Raw genomic sequence first — 24,282 nt, 5'->3', positions numbered from 1 at the left:
TAAAGTAGGCTACAAATACAGATTATGGTGAGAAGTGTAACATAATCTCCATGTGATGGCTCAAAATCGAGCGAAATATAGGTTTAAGAGACATAGATGTAGTTAGATGAAAGCAAGGGAACAATTTTTCGGTTATCCTCACCTCGCCGGTAGCAGAGGAAAGGAGGAAAGGACGACGTCACCACGCAATTGTACGTGCCACCAGCAGGCATTACCAGACGATCGAGGAGCGCATATTTTGGATGTAAATATTTGGTCAAAGGTGTCGCAAACCACCAAAAAGATACTAAAAGTTAAGGAGCAGCGGGTTTTTTTGTTTGTTTTTTTTACTGCAAGCTTTTCAAACATTTTATTTAGCTTTGCTGCATTCGAGTGGCATCGAACAGACTACATTCAGCACTCCCAGAGACGCGTTCACTGTCACGTAGCTGCAAAGGAATTTCAAGATTATAACTGATGGACGATTTCGCTTACTTAAGTATTGTATAATATTGAGTATTGTCACTCAATTTGAATCTGATTCAATTTGTTAAATAGTATTTAAACATGTTTTCATGTAAGTCCCTTCCAAATTATCATCATTAATGCCCATCTTTTAGTCCATCTATTGCCTTATTTTGTTTTAGAAATTTGTTAATGCTGCCATAATGTTATGTTCCAGCTTGTCTAGTCTTCATTTTAAAATATATCTATAAACCCATTAAGTTCGTAAAAAAAAACACCTACGTTGAAATTTTAGCTCGTTTTTTTTAGACTACTTTCCAATTCTGTCCGCTTCACGTGAAGCACCAGACCAAAGCAGTCGTTCGCCGAGGTGCTATCCCGACGTTAACCGCCTGCTAGCCAAAGTCATGGCGCTACTCAAGCAAAGTTGTTGCGTAGCGGGTCGTTTCTCCACAAACCACCTGTGGCTGAGTCCCAGATGCATCCCACACGTGAGTAGTTAAATTCACAACTCAGTCTAACAAACTTTGGTTCGGACAGTCTATTAACGGCTCCAGCCGGTGAAAAAACCTGACTGCCGGCCTCCCAGCCGGGTCTGTCAGGAGGCCACTGACAGGTTGTATGTGTCTAAGCGAGTATGTAGTTTAGTAGCCGGAGTCGTGACCACCTTGTCAGTGTGAATTGCCCTGTGTAGAAACACAGAGAAGTTCCTGAACTAATCGTCAGTGTTGCTCTGCAGGTTTACACCAGCTGCTTCTCAACCAGATCCTCCCCGGAGAGAAGTGACAGAAAGAAGGAGCTGCTCAGAGACGACGGGCCTGACCTGCAAGACTTTATTTCAGGGGAATTATCTGAAAAAAGCAAGTGGGCTGAGTACAAAGGCACCCTGAAGAGACAGAAGGGAGAGAGGTGAGGCTTCTGGGCCCGGGGAGCTTGAGTAAAGCTTGGGTTTGAGTCCATGTTAAGATGCTGGCATGTCTGAGTTTTAAACTCATGATCCCTGACAAAAATAAACAGACTGTATTTCACTTGTAGCAGCTGTTGCATTATTCTACAGGTCGACTATCATTTAGTACAGAAATCAGCATCTGCACGTTTATTTTGTTCTGTTAATGCACACAAACAGAAGCTGAGTCTCTGAGTCCAAAACTTCATTACAAACACTGCTATAAGCAATGCTGTTAAAGCTTCAGTAAAAGCTAGTCAAAATGTTTACATGTAAAAATGGATTTCAGAGGAAATATGAAAGTGTTTGTTGGATAATGAGCTGTTTGCCTGATTGGCTCTATGCACATGCTATAGAGAACAGTTCAACACCATAATGAGCATTAAAGGCGAAGTCGACACATGCACAAAGTGATGGGTGCTCGGTTAGTGCCCTGCAGCCAGTCACAAAAGATGGAAGTGAGGTTGAGATGGATTTAAGAAAACAACTGTTTAGTAGCAAAATGCATCCAAATGCATGCAGGATGAAAAATCCTGCATGCATTTGGATGCATTTTGTCCTCATCAAAATACAGATGAGGACAAAGTTATTACATGTAGGGGCATCAGGCAGACCTGAGAGCTTGCCACTAATTCTCAATGAGCTCTTCCCCACACTGCAGGCTCTGACCTTGCAGGTTTCTTTATTATCAGTAAATGTTTTTTTAGCAGTACTTAGACACAGAAACTTAGAGATGAGAGCACTGTTAGACACCGAGCTGTCTCTGCTGTTGTTCCTGTCAGGCTGCGGCTTCCTCCATGGTTGAAGACTGAGATCCCCATTGGAAAGAATTACAACAGGCTGAAGAACACACTGAGAGATCTCAACCTTCACACGGTAAGTTTTACGTCTGTAAGTTGTCAGGCAGCCCCAGCTGCTTTTTGGCTGCTGTTAAAGAAATGTTTGAGGTGCAACTACATTGATCTTTGAAGGTCTCCGCTGATTCGCCTTCACACTGCTGTAGCACTGACGCACTTATCAAAATATTGCAGTTTCTCAGCACACTGAACTCCCACGCTGTCTCACTGAACTGCACATGCTACGTTTTTGACTATTCAACCTTCAACAGAAAGGCTGAAAAATGTGTAGTCTAATAAGATAAGAAAGAAATTTTGAAATTCCTGTGTAACAGCAGCCAAAACATTAAACAGCCCATGAAAACAGTTTAGATGCAGTAGGATAGCTCAAAAAATTCCAAAGCCTCCAGCTCCCAGTTTGGATTTGGGAGCCAGACAACCTTTCCGCTTTTTTAGATTAGACTTAAAACACTCAGATTCACTCACCTTTTGACTCTCTGTGCGTTTATACACCTCTTTGCATTTAATCATTAGTTATTATTAATCCTACCCCTAGCCAATCACAGCAGATGGCTGCCCCTTCCTGAGCCTGGTTCTGCTGGAGGTTTCTTCCTCTTGAAGTGTTTTTTTTTTCCCCTTCCCACTGTCACCAATGGGAAGGGACCCCCTGTGAGTCCTTGCTCATAGGGGGTCATCTGGTTTTGGAGCTCTTTCTAATATTGTTGGGTCTTTACCTTATTATATGTGTCTTGAGATGACTGTTGTTGTGATTTATAAATAATCTGAATTGAATTGAATTTAAAGATGGTGTCTGTTATCTCAGGTGTGTGAGGAGGCCAGGTGTCCGAACATCGGGGAATGCTGGGGAGGAGGAGAGTACGCCACAGCCACAGCCACCATCATGGTGAGTCTCTGCTGCTGTTGTGCAGCTGAATTTACTTCCAGTTTTTGAAGAGGGCAAAGAAGCAATTTAATCTGTAGTTTGTGTTTAACTGTCACACTAAACTAATGCCTGCAGTAAGTACAGAGGTCGGTCTCGTATTGATTGATTGGACATAGATGTGTAATAGTCACCATCTGTTCTTTTATGAACTGGCGCTGCCGTATCAGTGTTTTGTATTTGTCTGGATTCTTTGTTCTATTTTAGCGAGATAACGTGTTTGTGTGTGTAGCTGATGGGAGACACATGCACCCGTGGGTGCAGGTTTTGCTCAGTAAAGACGGCACGCCAGCCTCCGCCTCTTGACCCTGACGAGCCGTACAACACAGCCAAAGCCATCGCCGCCTGGGGACTGGATTACGTGGTCCTCACCTCGGTCGACAGAGACGGTACTAGTTTCTTACCTGACTGTATCTGCATGGGTCTCTTGCTGTTGTGCATCAGCAAGAATTACATGAGTGACGATCAAGTGAATTGCAATAAAGGCACATTTGTAGAATTTAATAACATAAAGCTGTACCAGAAATCAGACTGTTCTGGTTTTAACTTTCAGTTTACAAAGACAAAAATGTCCACAAGTTAAAGATAAAATTTTCAAAATATTATCTCTTCTGATAAAACTTTTTTTTTCTTCTCTCTGTATTTTTGTGCAGATATTGCTGATGGTGGAGCCGAGCACTTTGCTAAGACGGTTACTAACTTGAAAGAAAGGTAAACTAGACTCCGCCCCTTTTGGATTTATTACATTATCTGAATGTCTTTGTAAAAGCAACTTTGATCATTTCCTGCTAGAAATCCTCAGATCCTGGTTGAATGCCTGACTCCTGATTTCCGTGGAGACCTGGCAGCAGTGGAAAAGATCGCCCTGTCGGGATTAGACGTGTACGCCCACAATGTGGAAACAGTGCGCGAGCTACAAAGGTACTGAGGCATTTTTAATAGACTGTAAGTCCTCAGAGTCAAAATCTGAGCATCTAATTTCTGGTTCTGCCATTAGAAAGCTTAAATTCATGGTCATAAACACACATTATAAAGCAGGCTTGTGTGAAGTATTGTTAAAGTTAATAAAAATATGCAAGGTCGTTACATTGCAGTAACACATGTTGACCAGCAGGTGGTGCAGCAGAGACATTTCTCAGATGCACAGTGATGTTTGTCATGTATTTACAGGCATGTACGTGATCCCAGAGCAAACTTTGATCAGTCTCTGAGCGTCCTCAAGCATGCTAAAAAGGTCAAACCGACGGTGCTCACCAAGACCTCCATCATGCTGGGGCTCGGAGAGACTGACCAACAGATCATTAACACTATGACAGGTGTGTAGAGTCTGCTGTCTCATGCACACACACATTTTAAAAAATCAGACAAACTCTACAGTTTTCTGACAGGATGTCATTACAGAGTTGCGAGAGGCAGAAGTGGACTGTCTAACGCTCGGGCAGTACATGCAGCCGACCAAACGCCACCTAAAGGTAAACACTCCTACTGCTGTGCTGCTGGCTACAGACACAGCTGCCTGACACATTCACTCTGACTCTGGGGGTGTGTGTTTGGGATTTAGGTGGAGGAATATGTCACTCCAGAGAGGTTTGCCCACTGGGAGAAAGTTGGCAGTGATATGGGCTTCACCTACACAGCCAGCGGACCACTGGTGCGATCCTCCTACAAAGCAGGTGAGAAGTGTCTCACGGACATAATTTTTTTTCTTTAAAGAATATTTTTTTTATTATTTATAAAAATAAATGTTTATTAGTATTTTCTGGATATATTAATATTCAACATGTCCAGCCAGTGTGCAAAGAATATGAAATCTCTATAGGAAATCATTTTAGTTACATATTTTCAACTTTGCACCTCTAGAAACGTATTATAGACTTTGTCAGATAAACATTGTAATTTTTTTTTTTTAAAGAGAAGATCAAGTGGGGAAAAGAGCGCCTAATGAAGCACAAATCATCCTCATGACTGTCCAAAGCCAACTAAGGCAAAAACAGTCAAATAAAAGTGGAGATTTTAAGGTCAGAGATAAAAAATAAAAATAAAAACAAAACGCTGTGATCAGGGATTATATTAACTATAAGCATAATTATATGATTACAAAAACAAAAGAGAGACAGTTAATTTGTTTCAGTTAAGAAGAGAAATCATATGTTATTAAATGTGGAGACTAAAGGAAAATCGAAGAATCTGACAAACGTCACATAAGAGCCTAAAAACCATTTGTGTGGACTGGCTTTGCATTCTCAGACAAATTCAGCAGTAAAACTCGGGCCAAATCACTTAATAAAAATTAGATCAATTCAATTGGTGGAAATGAGCTTCTTCTGAAGGGCGTCTGGGCTCCCCCTCAGAGACAGGAATGCAGAGCTCAGTCATTCGGAAGGGAATCGGTGTGGAGCTGCTACTCCTCCTCCTCCTAAATGAGGTATTTTAGGTATGTCCTATTTAGAGGAGGACCTGGGGCAGACCCCACAGTAGCCTGAAGAGGTTATCTCTCTCGGGTGAATTGGGAATGCTTCAGGGTCCCCCATGGAAGAGCTGGGATAAGTGGGCAGGGAAAGGAGGTTTGGGGATCTCCGCTTAGACTGCTGCTCCTGTGAACGGGACAAGAAGCAGAGGATGGATGAATTCACTGCATTTCTTCTTTTTTTTCTTCACAGGCGAATTCTTCTTAAAGAATCTACTGAAGAAGAGGAAAGCAGAAGCAGCAGAATGAGGAGCCTGCTGTGTGCGTTCAGCTTATCTACATTCAGCTGTACGCAGTGACAAAATACGCTTCATCCGTCTGTAACATAATGCACCGATTTAAAGTACAGCACAGGAAACGTGTAATATTAGTACAATGTTTGTGGGAGGCATTAAATAAAGCTACAAAAGTGACAATAACAGACTTGTAAGTACAGGGACCATACTCTAAAGAGACGATCAAAGAACAAACAGCAGACACGTTGGATAACTCAAGTGTCCACCAACTCGCCCAGCTGTTGGGAGCAGAGGCTGTAATTTGCTTCCGCTCCTCAGGGGTTCCTAAATCCCATCCCTCGTCTCAGTGAACTTTGGGTTTAAAAAAAAAAAAAAAAAAGCTACTGGCCTTTAACAGTGGGCTCTGTTCATGAACACCTTCATGTCTGCTTCTTTAGAACTGATTTAATGAAGCGGGATTCTTTTTCTTTTTTTTAAAATCAGTCTTGTAATACAAAAACAAGAAGCACCATCCATCCTGTACTGTGTGTAAGAAAGGTACAAAGCGAGGCCCATTGGCCTCCCAGCAGGTAAACAGGTGGCAAAAGATTTTTTTGATACCCGTGTATTTGCTGAAGAGCCAGTTTGGAAGAAAGTGCACTTTTTCTAGAGTAAAACTGTTTAAATTTCACAGCTGGACAAGAAAGATGTTTGTGTTGCACACCGATCAGTTCAAATGTACGCTGATATTTATAGAAATAAAAGTCTTAAAGGTCACATTTCCGCTGTGTAATTTCTTACTTTTGAAACAGACAAAATAACAGAAAAATGAATTTACTTGCTTTATTGCATTGGCCCTTTGGAGTAAACAGCCACAGATATTGAGGACAGACTAACATACAGTAGATTTATAAAAAAATACTTTAAAAAGTATAAAATTTGTGATTTAGAACAATACTTGATTGTACAGTAAATATAACACTTAGGCTGATAGTGTTCATCAGAAATCAGTCCAACAACAGGTGTACCTGACATGTGAAATGTATAAAACTAACCATATATGGAATGCTTTAATCAAAAACAAAAAACAAACATTCACAAATTTCGGATTCAAGGTTCAGCAGCTCTCATCCAATCTCCCCCACACACACTGTTCATCATGCATGATACAGCATCTGAGGGAGAAGGATCTGGATTGTTTCACCAGCTACAGGGGAAAAAAGGCTAGGAGGAATCCGCTGCATGTTGAGTGATGAAGAAATGAGTTTCAGACTTTTGCTTTGCTGGTGGGAACGTCGCTGGCAGTGATTCGAGGACCAGCAGCTGCTGGAGTGTAGGGGATTCGTGCTGGCGTCACCTTTTTACCGATGGTCTCGATCTGCAGACAGGAAAACAAACAAAAACTTAAATATTTTCCTTGTTCACACAGATTTGGATTTTTACATGATTTTTTTTTTTTTTTTTTTTTTAAATCTGCTTACCTGAAAGCCGAGGCTCTGGAGATGAGGGTGAAGGTGGTCCAGCACTCTGCGGCCATCAAATATGAAAGCCGGCTTCAGCATGTTCTTGTAAATCTTATCGTAGTCCAGTTCCTGTGGTGGGATTAAGCAGATATGACTATTAAAATCTTTTCTCACATATTCCTCAAATACGAAGCATTTAAAAAATAAAAGTAGTAGTAAAATGTAACTGGGACCTTAAACATGTCCCACTCTGTGCAGATGACCAATGCATGAGCGCTCTGGCAAGCCTCATAAGGGTCTGATGTCACAGTCACCAACTCAGACACTTAAAAATGAAGAACAGTTAAAACAAATTAGTGTTAGCGAGTGCTGCTTTAGCAAGTAAACTCCCCCACACTCCCTCCCTCCTTTCCTGTCTCCTCTTCACTGCACTATGTAATAAAAAAAATAAATCTGTGTCTATTGAACTTTTAGTTACTGATAAAGTAACTGAAAGTTACTGAGATCTCAGTGACATCTAAGAGAAGCAATATCTCTAATGTGGTCCTCTCAGCTACAGCTGCCATGCCCGCCTGCTTTTCAAACCTTCTGTTTGTGAGGGACAGCCAGTCAGAAGAGAGGAAAGACTCTAAAACACTTTCTGCACCAAGGCCCAGTAAAACCCAAACAATGATCTTTTTGAAATGTGAATCGTACCAAAGTTCAAGAATGAAAATATGGAGCAGGAATCGAGCAAAAACAGGCAACGTTTAAGAAATTTAGTCCCTTGTGACATGGCGTGCCCCTATCCTATCAGTGGTTCTACTGAAAATATCCTTTACACCCACCCATGTTTGGGTGGGTGTAAAGGACATGATATACTTTGTTGGCTTAAATTCTCCCCAAGAGAAGATTTGAACTATTTATTACAGCATAGTCAGTCTTACAGTTTTATACATTTTATTAAATCCTGAAATTCTGGTTTATTTTCAAGTCCTATCTGATTTTATTATCAGAAACGGAGTAGTAATTTAATAGTTTTAATCTTAAAGCGTTTGATAAGAACATCATTACCTCTCCTATCTGCGTGTAAAGTGTCAAGCTCAAGCCTGTAACCAGTTTGCTTAGCAATGCCCTGTACAAAGGTAACACCACCCACAGAGCAGCATCTCTATAGCTCACTTATCACCACATTACAGTCATGTTTATTTAAGCTGTTTGCAGCTGGGTACTGAAGTGAGCTAAAGGTGTCTTTACACTAAACCAGCTGGTTCACTCGTACAGACATGAAGTAAATCAGGGTGTTGACAAAAATAAACCACACAATGAGTTTTTCAGTACTGCACTGGAAATGTAACCTTGGTAAACACACAAACGTATTAAAGCGCACACACCTCTTTCTGGGTTGTCCTCTGAGATGCTGGGCTGGGAGAGGTCATGAATGATTTGCTCTTTAAGGACTTTGGGGTCATAGATGAACAGCTTGGCGCCCTCATCCATCAGGTACTTAGAAATGTAGATACTGGACGACTCCCTGGAGTTACACAACACACGTGCACACACAAACACCTTGATGTCAGCTCCGATCGAGGTTACAGTTCACAGGTGCACATATAAGCAATCAGCAGTGACTCTGCAGGTTTTGTGTGTACAAAGAGCAAACTCAGGGTTTGAAATGGGCTCTTCATAATCCAGTGAGGTGTATGATTAACAAAAGTTTAACAAAGTAATTTCAAGAGAATCAAAAGAGGAAAACAAAAAGGAGGAGACCCACCTCGTGTCACCCGTGTCCTTTTTGAAGGAGAAGCCCAGCAGGGTGATCTTTTTGCCAGTAACAGTGTTGAAGAGACAGTCGATGATCCTGCAGGCAAACCGTCGTCTTTGGTACTCATTCATGTCGATCACCTTAAAAAAATATAAATAAATAATCACTACTCTCACTAATCAGTACCAGACGTACAAGTTGTTTAATTGGAGATAAACCGTTATGTCTTAAATGTTCTGCATCCATCTGCCACCAAATGGAGTGGCAGCCCCGACGTACTTGTAGAAAACATCGTAATTTTGTTAATCTAGGCCTGATCTTTTTGTTAAGACTGTTGTTAGTCATTTTGAAGGCGAAAGAATGAGAACACGCATGGAAGAGGCAGAAATTCGCCTTCTCCAACGGGTGGATGGGCTCTCCCTTAGCCTAAGGCAAAGTGTTCAGTCAATCGGGAGGGGCTCAGACTTCAGCCATTACTCCTCCACATTTAAAGGAGCGTCGCTCTCACCTGCTGCCAATAGGAAGCCACCTCAGGTAGGTTGAGGGCCTCGCAGAGATAAACCAGATTCAGCACATCCTTCTGGAAACAGCTTCCACCAAAACCTGTACGAGGCATCAGAAAAAGCAAAGACATGAACGGGAAACATTCGTACGTGTTCAGTGGATGTGAAAACAAACACAGCGGGTCCCGTCTCTCACCTACGCTGGCTTTAAGGAACTTGTTCCCTATTCTCTGGTCCATGCCGATCGCCTTGGCCACTTCCTCCACGTCGGCTCCAGTGGCCTCGCACAGAGCACTGATGCTGTTGATGCTGCTGATTCGCTGTGCTAGGAATGCATTAGCTGCCTGCATGCAGACACACAGGAATACTCATTTAGCGCTGTGATAAGGACAAGTCCCGTGATAATCACTTGCACACTTCTCATACACAAGGCCACCCACTCATGACAGAAGGAGACTCACAAATCCAATTAAACCAGTTTATTTTTTATCAAACGAACAAACAAAGACCTCAAATTGAGCCGTGGTGTGTGTAATCAGTATGATCCATAGTGCAAGTGAATGCATGAGTTAAGAGATGGTGTATTCGAGGACATTTAGCCCAAGAAAGCAAACCAAGAAGCCACAGAAATCAAATGTGACTCAGGGCAGGAGAGACGCCCAGCAACTAACTCTAAGAGCTTTTATAGAGCACTGGCACTGGGCAAAGATGTTACTGAATGGAAACATTCAGCCAGAGCGCTTCTCAATTTCTTGCATAAAAGGACCGCTTCACAGACAGACTGAAAGGTGGGGTGGAGTGGATCGTCTCACACACATAAAGTAAATACAACATATTCGCTGGTTCCACCAACTTGTATGTGACGTTTCACATTTCTGATTTCCATATACAGATGAGTAACAACTAGCTGATTAAAACTGATCATAGAAATTAATTGACAGCACAGAGTAAAAGTTGATGTCTTAATAATTTACGCAGTTTATTTTCTACAAGCAGAGAGTTCATCTATTTGACTTTTTTTCCATGTTTTATATTCCCTTCAACAAACGGATTAAATAAAGAGCAGTTATTTGGAAACAGATTTATAAACACTAATCTAATCTATGTAGTTCCGGTAATTTATTTTTTATTGACTGTTAATATCAAAAATATCAATCATGAGAGACTGACTGATATTTTCCAAGAAAACTGGCCTTTTTTTTGCAAACCATTAATAAATTGCTACAACAACCAACAGATTTACTGAAACTCTTCTCTGTTGCCAACCTCACCCAGGGGTTCACTCACCAGCTTGGAGAGCTCAGATGACCACGTGTTTGTGGTGATGATTCGTTCCTTGGGGACCCAGTGTTCATATACAGCACACAACGCTCTGATCGCCTTTTGACCTTCAGCAGTCTCATCTCCACCAATCAGGACGCGGTCTGGCTCCTTCAGATCCCGCACCGCCGTTCCTTCTGCGAGGAACTCTGGGTTGGATAGCACCTGAAGCGGCAGCACAACTTTAGAAACAAGCAGCACAGGAGAGGTCGGAGAGCTTTGCACACGTGACGGTACGCACTTGAAGGTTGAGGCTGGGTTTGGTGTTGGCGTCAAATATCCGTCTAATGCTCTCGGCGGCGCGCACCGGCACCGTACTCTTCTCCGTGACAATCTTGTAGCCGTCGGACATCTCGACGATGCGCCGGGCGCACGCCTCGATGAACTTCAGGTCAGCCGCGCGACCTTTCCCCATCCCATACGTCTTTGTTGGGGTGTTCACCTGGGGAAGGAGTGCAAGGAGAGGTGCAGTTAAATTATGTCAGTGGGCCAAACAAGCAAAAATGGTGGGTGTTGAGGAACCCGAATGATATTTTGGTCAATCATTATTGGCCTGTGTTGAACTATATATTTGCACCAAGATAGAAACTTAATGCAGAAAATGATGCTTGGAGTAAATTAGAAACTGTGTCATTACAGAGACGTTACACATCACAGCTGAGCAGAACGTGTTCTGCATAGCATATTACATACGTTACTGAAAAGTTAAATAATAAGGACACAATCTCCTCTTTTAAAAACAACTGAAGACTATCAGACATCTTTCAGTTATATTCAACCACCGAATACCCAGTATCAGTTGGGCTCTAGGGCTGTGTGTGTCTGTGTGTGCGTGGAGCCAAATGATGGACTCACAGAGATAAAGACGAGGTCTGCGTCCCTGATAGCCGAGTCTATGTCTGTGGAAAAAAACAAATTTCTCCCTCTGCATGATTCAACCACCTCCTTCAGTCCGGGCTGAAATGGGAGGAAGTGAGAGGCCGTGTTAGTAAGACAGCAGGAAAAAAAAAAAAACGTGAAGAGTGCAACACGAGCTCACTGTGACCACCTACCCTTAAACTACTCACGATGATGCAATACACTGTGGTCAGAGTTGACGTAGAAAAGTTGCAACACAGTCTGGAAGTAATTTAGGTTTCATTTTGTCCATGAGGTGGAGCAATGTTTAACAAAAACATTTGCCTGGAACTGTTGCCTGGCTACACCTACTCCTTTAACACTTTTATTCAGTTTGATTAATGAATCTGAACACTTTACTGCTTTTCTGAGATGTTTTATATGAATCTCAGGCTGTGCATATCAGGATAATAGCCTATGACCTACTCCTGCTGGTTGAACTTTAACCAGATCTCTAATAATTAATCCTGTCCTGCTATCCTCAGCGCCACGTTTTTTGTTTTTTTTTTAAATAATGGCACGCTACCTCATAAATGGGCAGAGTGTCAGAGTTCCAGGCTTTGATTCGGGACTCGTTGACGTCCACAACAGTCACTGTGATTTCCGGGCACATCTGGGCGATGACGCTGCATGTTGGGCCTCCTACGTAACCCGCACCAATGCAACAGATCCTCTTTATTTGAAACATCTGGGGAGGATACAACACAGAGTTATAAAGTTATCAAGTGAACGCACTTCCCTGCCACCAAAGAGATAAACTACCCATCAAGCAAGCCTTATTTGTACACATTTCAGGGCCTGCCAACAGCTTATCAGTGGGTTTGCCAGATAAGAAAAATAAGAGGAGGGGGTCCCAAGGAGTCCTACACAGCTTTTGCTCCAAATCACTTAAAAAACAATTTATAAGGATTTGAAGAGCAAGTAGTAATCGATTATCTCACTCATCATTTCAGCTCCATAACAATACAATCTTTGTCAATAAAATCTTTTTTTTTTTTTTAATAATTTGCTATCATGAAAGTCGGTATTGACTATCCCTGATATATTCACTTAACACACATATGAAAAAACTGTGACTCAAATAGTCGAGAACAAAACCAACCATTTTAACAGCATCTCAAGCATTTTTCTAATAGTTTAAACGTTATAGATCTAGTTTCTCTACAGATGATGACTGGAGTATTAGTCCATAAGAATCAAGTAAAACGCTACCATCCAACTATCAAAATAACAGAAAATTACAGTAATGACTAGTTCCTACACAGGAAAATAATTGCTCTGCTGATGCTTCAACTTTACAAGTGGAACCCAGGTAAGCTGATTCACTGTTACACACAGAGGGGAGTGGCTCTTCTCAAATAATTAGATTTTCTGTCTAAAAGCTTCCTCCGGGAGTACTTCACCTCCTCGGTGGTGCCGCGGTAATAGTTGCCAGGTGCACCGTTGTAGCCTGGTGGAATATAAAGAGCCTTTTATTGCAGCTCAGCCACGTCAAGCAGAGATGAAAAATGAGCCCTTTATCCCTGATGCCTTTCACTTAGTTCGCGTTAGCTGCCCTGCGTTGATGTGGCACATCGACAGGAGAACGATGAAGCTACTTTAAGTCCTGTTCCTTCAAACAGGGAGAACTAAACACGAGAATGAGTGAGTGAATGAATGTGTGAGTGTTTGCTTTCAGCGAGTTAGCTAACGGTTCGTTACCTCTGCCAGCTCGACAGTCTCTGAACTTCAGCAATGCGCAGACTGTGTTAGCTCTTCCGCTAAATGTGTCCTGTCCCGGCGTCAAAACCCACAGCCACGGTTCCGTTACACACGATAAATGAAAGCAAACCAGAGCTCGAAGGATAAAAATCACACCAATGAAATCTCTGCAACAACTTTCCTCACCTGGACCTCAACCTAAACTGAGGGGCTTCTTCGGAGATACCACTATTTATTTACTGGTCAGACTTCCGGCGGCATACCTTCAAAGTAAAAGCATTTTGCACCGTAGTTGTGGTTAGAAGTTTACAATCATCATGGGCATGAATGTCATGGTAGTTGTTCTTTTTCCGGGGTGGAATAATTGTACAGTATACAACTTTCATGACTTAAGACAGCACTTATTCGACTTACCAATTCTCAGAACAATGCAAAGCTCCAAGGAACTCAGTGGAGATCTAAAAGGGAGAATCAAAGCTTCATAGTCAAGAAGGTCTCTTATAGCCACTTCTAAACAACTGCAGATTCGATGGTCATTAGTTCAAAAATTGTACAAATTATTCAGATGTGTCACCACTTTGCCAAGGTTTGGACAAAGACCCAAACTGTCACCCTCTATATGAGATGAAATTGGTTAGGATGCTGAGCAACAACCCACAGACCACCAAGAATCAAGCCTGCCATGAAGAAGAACTGCTGGAATATCAGTCTTACAGTCCATCTTCAACCTCCACTGAAATTTGCAGCTACCCATGTGGACAAGCCATATGTCTTCTGGGAAAATTTTTCAGGTCAGATGGGACAAAGACTAAGCTATATGAGCCACAATGATGAGGTATGTTTGAAGGAGTAAAGGTGAAGCTTTCGAACAAAAGAACACTGTACTAACTGTGAAGAATGGGAGTGGTAAACTCATGCTGTTGGTCTGTTTTGCTACCAGTGGCACTGGTACATTGTACAAAGCGGATGGAATAATGAAGAACAAGAACTACCTCCAAATTCTTCAACTTGAAGTCGACAGCTGGATGGTTGAAACTTGCACACAATTGGTTGTTCCAACAGGACAATGATCAACAAACACACATCAAAACTAGTTTTGGAATAAATTAGGCAGGTTAATATAAAACTTCTGGAATGGCCTTCCTAAACCCCTGACCTCAACCCTGTTGAAAATTTCTGAACTATAGTTAAAAGCCAACTCCATGCCATTAAAGCAACCAATTTAAAGTTGTTTTTTTAAACCATGTTTATAATTCTGTCAAATAAATGAATGAAGCTTGAAACATTTCTGAGATGCTGTATTTGAATCTCAAAGGTGAGCATATCAATACAGCCTATGACCAACTGCTGCTAGTTAAAGTTTTACCAGATCTCTAACAATTAATCCTGTCCTACTATCCTCAGATCAACTTTTTAGATAATTGTATCATAAATGAGCATCAACGGGACCCATTGACCTCCACAACAGTCACCGTGATCTCTGGGCACATCCGGGCGATGACTCTGCATTTTGGGCCTCCTACATGTCCCGCACTAATGTCACAGATCCTCTTTATTTGAAACATCTGCGAGGATACAACACGGAGATATATAAATGACTGGAGAGATCCACTGTTGTACCTCTCTTCTGACCTCCTCCAAACATTTCAGACGCCTCAGCCTTTTCTCCCTGTTTCAATACATTAAGAATGGCTTCTTGACAGCCACCCTTTCACTCAGACCATTTCTGATGACGCTTCAGTGAACAGTAGATGGATCTAGTGTTGCTGGGCTGCTCCTACAGTATTCTGATCCCTCTGATTTATTTTGGTTTTTCTGTCTAACGATGGCCGGATTTACACTGACAGACACCAAATAGAAGTTCAAGAGTTGAAATCAACTCTTGATCTTTTATCTACTAATCAAATAACAGGGGTATGGGCCTTTCCTGGAAACTGCTCATCAGTTAATTATCTAATTCCATTTGAGCTGTGAAAATGGTATAATAATTTTATATACAATTTAATAATTGTATAATGTATAGGAATTTCTTTTCCCTTTACCAGGGGAGAAGCCCTGGGAATTTTTAAGAGACAATGCATGACTTTATTGTGCATGTCTAATTGTGCTAAGCTGACATAGGGCAAAAGAGGGTTTTCCGGGGGAGCTTTCATTTTTAAATTGCAGGGACCGTGACATGAGGGATATGGAAGGATTGACTGAGGTGCAGATGAAGACCATTACCAGGAGAGAAGGCTTCAAGAGGACCAGTGAGAAGAAGGGACCATCTCCAGGATAACTGACAAACCACAGTGGGCTGCACCACTGGGCTTCCAGGAGATTGTCATGAGGAGATTTTGAACAGCAAAATCTTAAAATAAAGTGAAAAGTTTCTACGTTGACGTTGAGGAAGACTACAGGAGTGTACGACTTGCTCTGCTCCTAATCTACAGCCGCGTTGGAACAGAAATCGAGGGATGACGAGAGCGTGCCAAGCTCCAAAAGTGACAACGCAAAGGGAGATCAACGTTGGAATTATGACTCTGTAAATGGCACAGACACCAGGAGCCATGACCGTGACTGGGAATGACCACCTGGATAAGGCCTTTCCTCTGTATCATTGTTGTTGCCATTTGCATGTGAGAGCTTAGATTGTGGGGATGATTAAAGATGAACAAAGGGTGGTGGGAGAACAGTGAAGTGAGGATACACAGTGTGAAACTCCTAAAGTGTACAATAATGTTGATGTGATATACAGAATGTCAGGAGAGAAATTCTGGTATTAATGTGATTCTTGATTTAAGAATCAAAGGGTGGAATTGTATAGGAATTTCTTTTACTTATGTATTAATCACATTATGTTATTGTATAATGCCTTGGTGCCACTGGATTTTAACATGTCTCACACTCATACAGTAAGACAAATGGTGGAGGTCTAGTAAGGAAGTTGGGGGGAAGCAGACAACTCCACAGGAAGAATCTTTTGTCTCTTTGAGGACTCTGGGAGGTAGCAAGGGAGTGTGAACCTTAAGGTGTGAAACAGCTGTGTACTGCCTTTTGTTCCTGAAGAAGGTATTTAACTGAGAGCCATGCTAGGCTCAGGGGTGACCGCTGACCGTCTGCCCCGCGGTCATGCAGGCTCTCCACCAACTTGGTTGTCTGTTCTTTGTGTTTTGATTAAAGAATGTTAGCTACCGCTCACCGCTCGTCTGCGGGCTTTATTTAAAAGGAAAACTTCCACAGCAATAACAATTATTAAACATTTAGTTAAACCCCCAGAATTAAAGCAGGAAGTCTGCACTTCAAAATCTACTGTGGTGGTGTACAGAGGCAAAATACAAAAACCTATCTTCCTCCAAATACTTATAAACATAACTGTAGGTGAGAAATTATTAAGTAATTACTGTAATGCCCGTACAAAACAAAAAATAATCATTTGCAGGTTTTTGAGTTCTTCTTAGCCTGAAGACAAAAATAAACATTAAAAGGGGATCAGCAAAAAAAAAAAACAACAACAACCAATGTTGCTTTACTGCACATTCTACTGTATAGCCCTAATTGTCTATTGTTTTATTGAAAATTTTATTTTAAATTTTAATTCTAAGTTGTTTTTCAACCGTTATTTCATTCATACTGTGATATTTAATTGGGTGTAACATGTCCTTGAGTGCCTTGAAATACATTAATTATCATTATTTTTATTATTACATGCTAAAGCACAAACGCATTTATAAAAATAATCAAATACAATTTAAAAAAATTAAATACATGAATTTTTCCTTTACATATGTCAAAATCATTCTGTCCCGCAATTGTTTCCAATTTTGCAAACATCTGAGTTAGAAAACATATAAAAATATAAACACACACTAGATCTGCTGTCTAATACAAAATCATATGAAAGTAGCTGTCAGAGGACAACATACATTACAAAACTCACATTTGCAAAGACATGTAACATAGCACCAACAGACATTACACGGGTGGTTATGTTACATTTTATTCGTCATCTTCGAAACGGTATGGTTTTATTTGGGGGGCTCCATGGTGGAGGTGGGCTGTCTCCGAGTATCTCTCGTATCCGTCTCTCTTCTCTGCGTCTCTTCTGCTCTAGATCTTTTCTTGCCTAAAGAAAAACAAGAAAATCTGTGACACCAGCCACAAGGACCAGGACTGCTCACACTTACAGTATATTCAAAAATACTGGATTTGTACACCTCATAACAACGCCTTATACAAGCAGCTATAAGAAATTAAGAAGAGCATGGGACAGTTTTGTGAACCTCATATTTAACTTAATAAAAGTTCAAATCAATTATATATGTAACGGGTAGTGACAGGGATGATGTGATCTCGTCTCTATGAATTAGTCTGAACATCGAGGGGGAAGATGGACTTCAGGCAGACAAAACAAAGCTCTGAGTCAAAGATCACACCCATTATGATCTCAAGACACGTGTACAATTTCATAACTGTGGTCTTGCTGTAAAAGCTCTACGAAATGGAGAGAGTTACTGCACTACGAGTCACGCACATCCAAGGCAACACAACATAAAACTCTGAGGTCAGGAAATGATTAATCAAAGAGGATGCAGTACTGGGCAAAAGTCTTGAGCCATAGCTGGTGCAATACCAACAAGGTTGAAAGTCAATATTTCATACGATTACTTTTATTACTGCATGGTGAGCCACAAGAAAAAAACAAAGAAATCCTCTAAAAATTAGTTCAAAAATGTCCTTCAGAAAGCCTGGAGAACTATCGCTCAACACCAAGTCTGGCTCCTTGGAAGCAAAATATAAACAAATGAGGGATGGATCAACAGTTTTTCACAGTGCTGTACATATTTAATTTTAGCTTTATATGTAAAATGCAGGCTCATTTGGCAACTCTGAGCTTTACTATTTAATGAAAAAAAATTACACAAACAGGTTACAATACAAAAAAATATATTAAGATGCTGATTTAATCTATAATCTATATAATGTAAGGTTCTGATGTTATCAAGCTATCACACTTTTTTTATTTTAAAAACTTGAAGTGGAAAATAAATTCAATTTCTCTCAGAAACAGAATGAAGTAAAAGCATTAAATCAGAAGAAATTCACTAAATATTCATTAAAAATGTGCTGAAACAGTTGGTCGAGCGCCCAGATTTTCCCCTCCTGAGCAGTGAAATCTGTCAGTGCCATCTAAGAAGTCACAAAAGAAGAGTTCACACTGGAGCCTGGTCGTGACTGCTAAGCGAGAGACCATCTGTCTTATGAACAAACAAGCATGTGGCGGGCAGCACCTCAGATGCTGATAATAATCGTTAATAATTCTACTTACCAGCCAGTTTTCATACATCTCTAAAGCCATTTTATCTCTTTCTTCCTTCATGTATTTCTCCTCCTCCGCTTTATTTTTGATTTCTTCGCGCTCTGACGTAAGTTTGTCATCAATTACTTCTTTCTTCTTTTCACACCTTAATCATGTTAAAAAAGAGGATTAAAAAATCAGTATACATGACTTTTCTGTGAGGTTTTTTGTGTTGTTTTTTTGGGGGGGGATAAATAAACAGTGGATGAAGATCTGAGCTTTGACTGCCATCTAGTGGGCGATATTTTTCAACCCGGCACCACAGCTGTTACACATTTTATTAAACATATATGCACATTTAAATCTATGTATTACCAGCACTAAAAGCAAAGCTCAGTCATCTTTTGGATCTGTTGTTCAGACCATTCTGCAAAAAATGAATTCTCAGTGCCTTAAAAAAAGAGATACTGCTTTTCATCACCTTTAAATAAATGGGACAAATTAATAATGAATGATTTCCACTCACCAGTTAGAAAAGGCAGACCTGCTGTCCCTTTTTCTTGCCTCCTCCTGTTCTTGTTTTTTAAGCTTCAGTTTATTTTCAGCCTCCTTTTGTTTTCTGTAATTCTCTTTTATCAGATGATCATGGTCACGTTTCCATTTCTCAAACACCTTTAATTGTTATTAAAATACCAAATTAACCTCATGGATACACACAAGCAATCTCATTATAGGTGTCAGAGTGATATATGCTTATACCTGTTGAGCAGTCTGCCTTTTTTCTTCTTTCTCCTCAGCTGCTTTTTGCTCTTTTCTAATCACAGCTTCCTTCTCTTTGGCCTTAGATTTGAGGCTTTCTGCCTTCTTTTTCTTCCAAGCCTCATAGAACGCAACAGCATCTTCCTTTTTAGCCTCCTCTTCCTGTTTGTTTGTTTTTTTTAAATTGAAGAGTATCCATGTAATCTTTGAAGCTTGTAAGGTGCCCTGTAGTTGGTCTAAAACACAGATGACTCACCTTTTTCTTTTTTTCTTTCAACATGGCCTCTTTCTTCTTCAGTTGCATGTTCTCCCTCGACTTTTCCTTTTTCTTTTTGAGCCATTCCTTGTAAAAGTGAGGGTGGATTTTACTGGACTGAGAATGTGCTTTTGATACTCCGAGGCCCTCTTAACACATACACACATTCATTCAAATCTAAATGTTCAATGTGCAGTACATTTTTTTCTCCCAACAACTCTCAAGATTATGAAACACTCTTTTAATTTAGATTAGTAAAACTACTGCTACTCTATATTTAGCTGCATGGTTCCTCAGAGGAGTGCTGAGTAAGGTTTTCATTGTCTTTTACACACAGACTTTAAACTGTAGAAATAAGGGTCTGTCACAGTGCTTTTCTCCACTGCATGGCTGACAATGTAAAAAAAACTAGAAAAGACAAAACCCTCAGTACCACACTGACCTGATAAATGGCAGCTCGGAGGGAATCTGCTTCCTGTGGCTGAGACTCTTGTAAAGAGACTTTACGGTCCAGAACTTTGAGAGACCCCAAATACTTGGACTCCACTTTAATGGAGTATGCACTCTGAGATCTTGGAGTAGTCTTAGAGTGAGAACTCAAAGTCCTAATTTAAACAAAACAAAAACAGAAAGGCCAGCTAAGTGATCAGGTCTGCTTCACACATAGAGCTCTGCTACTGCAGCTTGATTACCAACCTTGCTTCAACAGATTCCTCAGAGACATGAGAGAGATGAGCTGAGGGATCTCCTGAGCATCCCTGGAAGACAACAATGCACAGACTGGGCTCTTAAGCTCTAGAAATGGAAGAAACTGGACTTCATTTTGGTTCATGAAGATGTTTGACCTCTCATCCACAAGGCTTCTTCTATGTGTTCAGTCTTCCGAGGTATCTGGAATGCAGCGTAATGACGCATGCCTTGATTCACACCTTCTGACCCTCATGTGACCTTTAATGATTACAAGGTGGGTCAACAACTCTCAGGACCACCTCACTATAGGTTAAATACACAGAATTCTCCATCAGTTTTTAGAACATAAGAAGCCTCTTGGATGACATCTGTAACATCTTCACAAACCTACAAAACAGTCCTGCTGCCTTTAACTCAAGCGCTTAAGACTACCATCAGCCGAGTGACTGAAAACCCACACAAACTGAAGCTGGAGCTCTCCTCAGAATAAGATGTGATTCATTAAAAAAACAACTACACTTCACACCGACGTTACACAGTGCAGAATATGTCTTACAGTAAATTCTTCAAATGATGTGGAGTAGTTCCTCTCCTGCTCTTTGCTGTCATCAGAAATAAAGCCATCTAAAACAATAAAACAAATATTAAGAGCATTAATTAGACATGTAGCAAAAATATTGGTTATTTTGTTTTAACTTGTTAATGATTATCATAATATCATAATGAGGATTTATTGATTCTTCTCCCGCAGTGGGTTTTTTGAAAAATAAATAAATATTCAAACAACAGTTTACATCTTTCTAAAGTCTAGTTTTTAATTAATAATTACTAAATGTTGTGTTAACTTTTTTTAAATTTTACTGCACTGACTTTCAAACCCTTAAACTAATCATAACTAATCAATAATTGCATGCAAACAATACCTATAAATATAAAAGTATTTTTATTCTTATCTTCCTTTCGATTTCCAAACTTCCAAACAACATGTTATCTGTAGTTGCCGTTTTTTTATTTCCTCAATAAAAAATAAAAAGGTTCTGAAGATTTTTTATGATTGTTACCTTTGGATCCAGAATCAACAGTGGACTTTGTGAGGAGTGGAGACCGCGCACTCTTATTTGAAGAGGGTGAAACTGTGTGGTCTCCTTCTGTCCACTATGATGAAACATCACAAACATCCTCTGATTATGAAAAGTTTCATTTTAGTTTGCAGTTTAAAACACTGATTAACAAACACAGCTGGACTGCAGCTCCTTACAGCAATGCTGCCAGATGTATCAGTTGAGAGAGGAATTGATACAGAAGAAGTCGGAGGCCTGCTGAGATTCTGAAAGTCTTCAGCTGGCTTCTCCGAAGTGTGAAAGTTCAACCCAAGGGTCCTTTGCCGAGGTTTGGGTCTTGGGGGCTCCCTCTCTGGAACACTATCTGAATAATGACAGGTGTAAATCTAAATGTAAAATCTGCACTGATACTTGATAGCAGTACTGTGTATTAAACTGAACAGACCTGCTGAAGCTGTGTGGTTCAGGTCACATGTTGATAACTGTGAAGTCTGTGAGCTTTCTTCAGCAGCAGAGCCGTTCTTTTGCTCTGGCCCTGGAGTTTCCACCATGCTGCTGTCAGATGGTAACGGTAAAGGCATATCCAGGAGAGTATCGTCTGATGTGTGGTATGACAGAGATTTACTTGAGCTTTCTCTTGTGATCTGAGGATCAGCTGAATCCACATGAGCATTTTTAAGCTGTGCGTCATCTGTGGAGCGTTGTGAAGATGCTGACCCATTAGAACTATCGCGTGCAGCCGTGTGGGAGTCTAGGGGCTCGTTTTTTTCTTGTGACTCTGATGCAGTGGTGCTGTTGGAGGGAGAGCTGATTCTTTGTGTTTTCAGGAATGAAACTTTCTTCGTCCTCCTGTGTTTGTCTTCATCATCTGAGAGGTCAAAGTTGTTGATGAATTTGGCTTTATTTTTCCCAGCTTTGAGAGGATCTGTCTTCTTTTTTCTTAATTTAAGGAGTCTGTTTAAAAAATCTGAAAAACAAAAAGATAAACTGTCAACATGCTCTTTGTTTTTTTTTGTTTTTTAATCAATCATCTTCTTCCCTCCCACCCTACCCCTAGCATCCTCTTCTGTCACACCAACCCACTACATGTCCTCCTTCGATTACATCTAGGCAGCTCTACCTGCAGCATCCTTTATCCAGTGTATTCACTATCCCTCCTGTGCATGTCTTCAGACCATCTCAACCTTCTCTCCAACTTTGTCTCCCGTTAGGATTTTCATTGGGAGCGACTGAGATTGAGAGCTGTCAATCTCAGTCGCTCCCAATGAAAATCCTAACATCTTCAGCTCTGCCACCCCCAGCTCCACTTCCTGTCTATTTGTCAGTATAACGGTCTCCAAACCATACATCACAGCAGGTCTTACTTCCATCTTGTAAACCTTACCATTAATCTTTGCTACTATATCTCTGTCACAAATTACCTACTCCATTCACTTAGAGTACTTTTTAAATATAATAACGCTTTCTCGTTTTACCATCTTCATCTTCTTCGAAGTCGTCAGAGTAGGAGTACTGATCTGTCTTGGCTTTACTCGCCCTGGCAGAGACAGCAGCCTGGAGTTCATCCTAAAGCGACATAATTTCAGGTTAACATAATTCTCCATCAAAAATCAGGTTTAACCCAGCCGCTCATTTCTTATGTTGTTTAGAAATGGTCTTTACCCGAAATGTTGTTCTTTTAGATGTTTTCGGGCTTTTTGAATAAGCAAGCGTCCCGTATTCCTGTTCGGTCATCCTAAAAGCTGTAAACAGCTCCCTAACATGCTAGCTGGGGTTCATTCACTCGAGCTACTTAGTCACTAAACACGTTATTGACCTCCCGCGCTGCTCTTCAAGCTTCACCTATTCTATACATATTATTATGCAGATGTATAATGATACACGAGACCCTAAAGCCACGGTAGCATACTGAAGATACTGTGGGCTAGCGAAGTTGTTGATGGTAACCCAGGGAAACAGACGGACATTTCCTTTTTAGCACTGCGCATGCTCAGAAGACTTACGACATGACTTGTTTCGGAAGGAATATGTTTGTTTATTTAATTAATTATTAAAAAGTCAGAACTATTGTGTTCAGTGCTTGAGTGACATGATTCATAGTTTTATATTCCAAAGTTTATCTAAAAGTAGCAAGAAGGCTAATAAGAGATAAACTATTTAAATAGCAAAAACACAACAAAGGAATTAAATATTAGGCTCTCTCTAGTTCAGGTATTTTCAAAAGAAATGTTAAAACCGCTTTATGTGATTACTCCTCTTGATAATTAAATCACGTATACAAAAAATACCGGTCCTTATTAATATCAATTTGAGGCTAGACTGGGTAAATAAAGTAGATAACTTCCGAAGTTACAGTATTTTTTCACATATAAGGAGGACAAGCACATGCAAATATGCAACCCTGTGAAAAACTTAAGAACCACTTTTAGCAGCAATAACTGGAAGTAGTGGGTTTCTGTATAATTTAATCAGTCCCTAATATCACTGTGGAGAAATTCTGGTCCACTCTTTTTTACAGTAGTAGCTTCAGTTAATTGAGGTTTGCAGGCATTTGTTTATGCACAGCTCTCGTAAGGTCCTTTCACTGCATTTGAGTCAGGTTGAGGTCTGGACTCTGACTGGGTCACTGCAACACCTCGATTCTTTTCTTTTTTCCAGCCATTCTGTTGTAGCTTTGATGCTGTGCATGGGATCATCGGCCTGCTGACTGACCGATTTTTAACCAAACTTTAGCTGTCATACAGATGGCTTCACATTTGCCT

The 24,282-nt window shown here is 40.6% G+C and overlaps 3 protein-coding genes across 3 annotated transcripts; 1 reads left to right on the top strand and 2 right to left on the bottom strand.

Annotated features, from left to right (window-relative positions):
• The first annotated feature begins 747 nt into the window (after positions 1–747).
• Positions 748–6,625, top strand: lias (lipoic acid synthetase). The gene is made up of 11 exons (XM_031728157.2): positions 748–935; positions 1,184–1,353; positions 2,173–2,266; positions 3,050–3,130; positions 3,399–3,555; positions 3,820–3,877; positions 3,959–4,087; positions 4,337–4,482; positions 4,568–4,638; positions 4,728–4,839; positions 5,827–6,625. Exons 1-11 carry the CDS (start codon positions 852–854, stop codon positions 5,880–5,882), a joined length of 1,158 nt encoding a protein of 385 aa, XP_031584017.1. The 5' UTR covers positions 748–851; the 3' UTR covers positions 5,883–6,625.
• A 52-nt stretch (positions 6,626–6,677) lies between these two features.
• On the bottom strand, positions 6,678–13,714 carry ugdh (UDP-glucose 6-dehydrogenase). Its single transcript, XM_031728156.2, has 12 exons — positions 13,477–13,714; positions 12,302–12,463; positions 11,734–11,835; positions 11,120–11,320; positions 10,846–11,043; positions 9,755–9,902; positions 9,564–9,658; positions 9,065–9,195; positions 8,685–8,824; positions 7,545–7,636; positions 7,330–7,440; positions 6,678–7,226 (listed from the first exon to the last, which is right to left on the bottom strand). Exons 2-12 carry the CDS (start codon positions 12,461–12,463, stop codon positions 7,116–7,118), a joined length of 1,491 nt encoding a protein of 496 aa, XP_031584016.1. The 5' UTR covers positions 13,477–13,714; the 3' UTR covers positions 6,678–7,115.
• Positions 13,715–17,137: 3,423 nt separating this feature from the next.
• map9 (microtubule-associated protein 9) lies at positions 17,138–23,508 on the bottom strand. Its single transcript, XM_031728155.2, has 13 exons — positions 23,183–23,508; positions 22,996–23,086; positions 21,966–22,487; positions 21,718–21,884; positions 21,521–21,614; positions 21,016–21,083; positions 20,466–20,527; positions 20,212–20,374; positions 19,770–19,856; positions 19,514–19,675; positions 19,281–19,426; positions 18,785–18,920; positions 17,138–17,581 (listed from the first exon to the last, which is right to left on the bottom strand). Exons 1-13 carry the CDS (start codon positions 23,252–23,254, stop codon positions 17,462–17,464), a joined length of 1,890 nt encoding a protein of 629 aa, XP_031584015.2. The 5' UTR covers positions 23,255–23,508; the 3' UTR covers positions 17,138–17,461.
• Positions 23,509–24,282: the final 774 nt, after the last annotated feature.

This window comes from Oreochromis aureus, linkage group 6 (assembly GCF_013358895.1).
Source record: "Oreochromis aureus strain Israel breed Guangdong linkage group 6, ZZ_aureus, whole genome shotgun sequence".
NCBI classification, from domain to species: Eukaryota; Metazoa; Chordata; class Actinopteri; order Cichliformes; family Cichlidae; genus Oreochromis; species Oreochromis aureus.
This window is presented reverse-complemented; position numbering and strand designations above follow the sequence as displayed.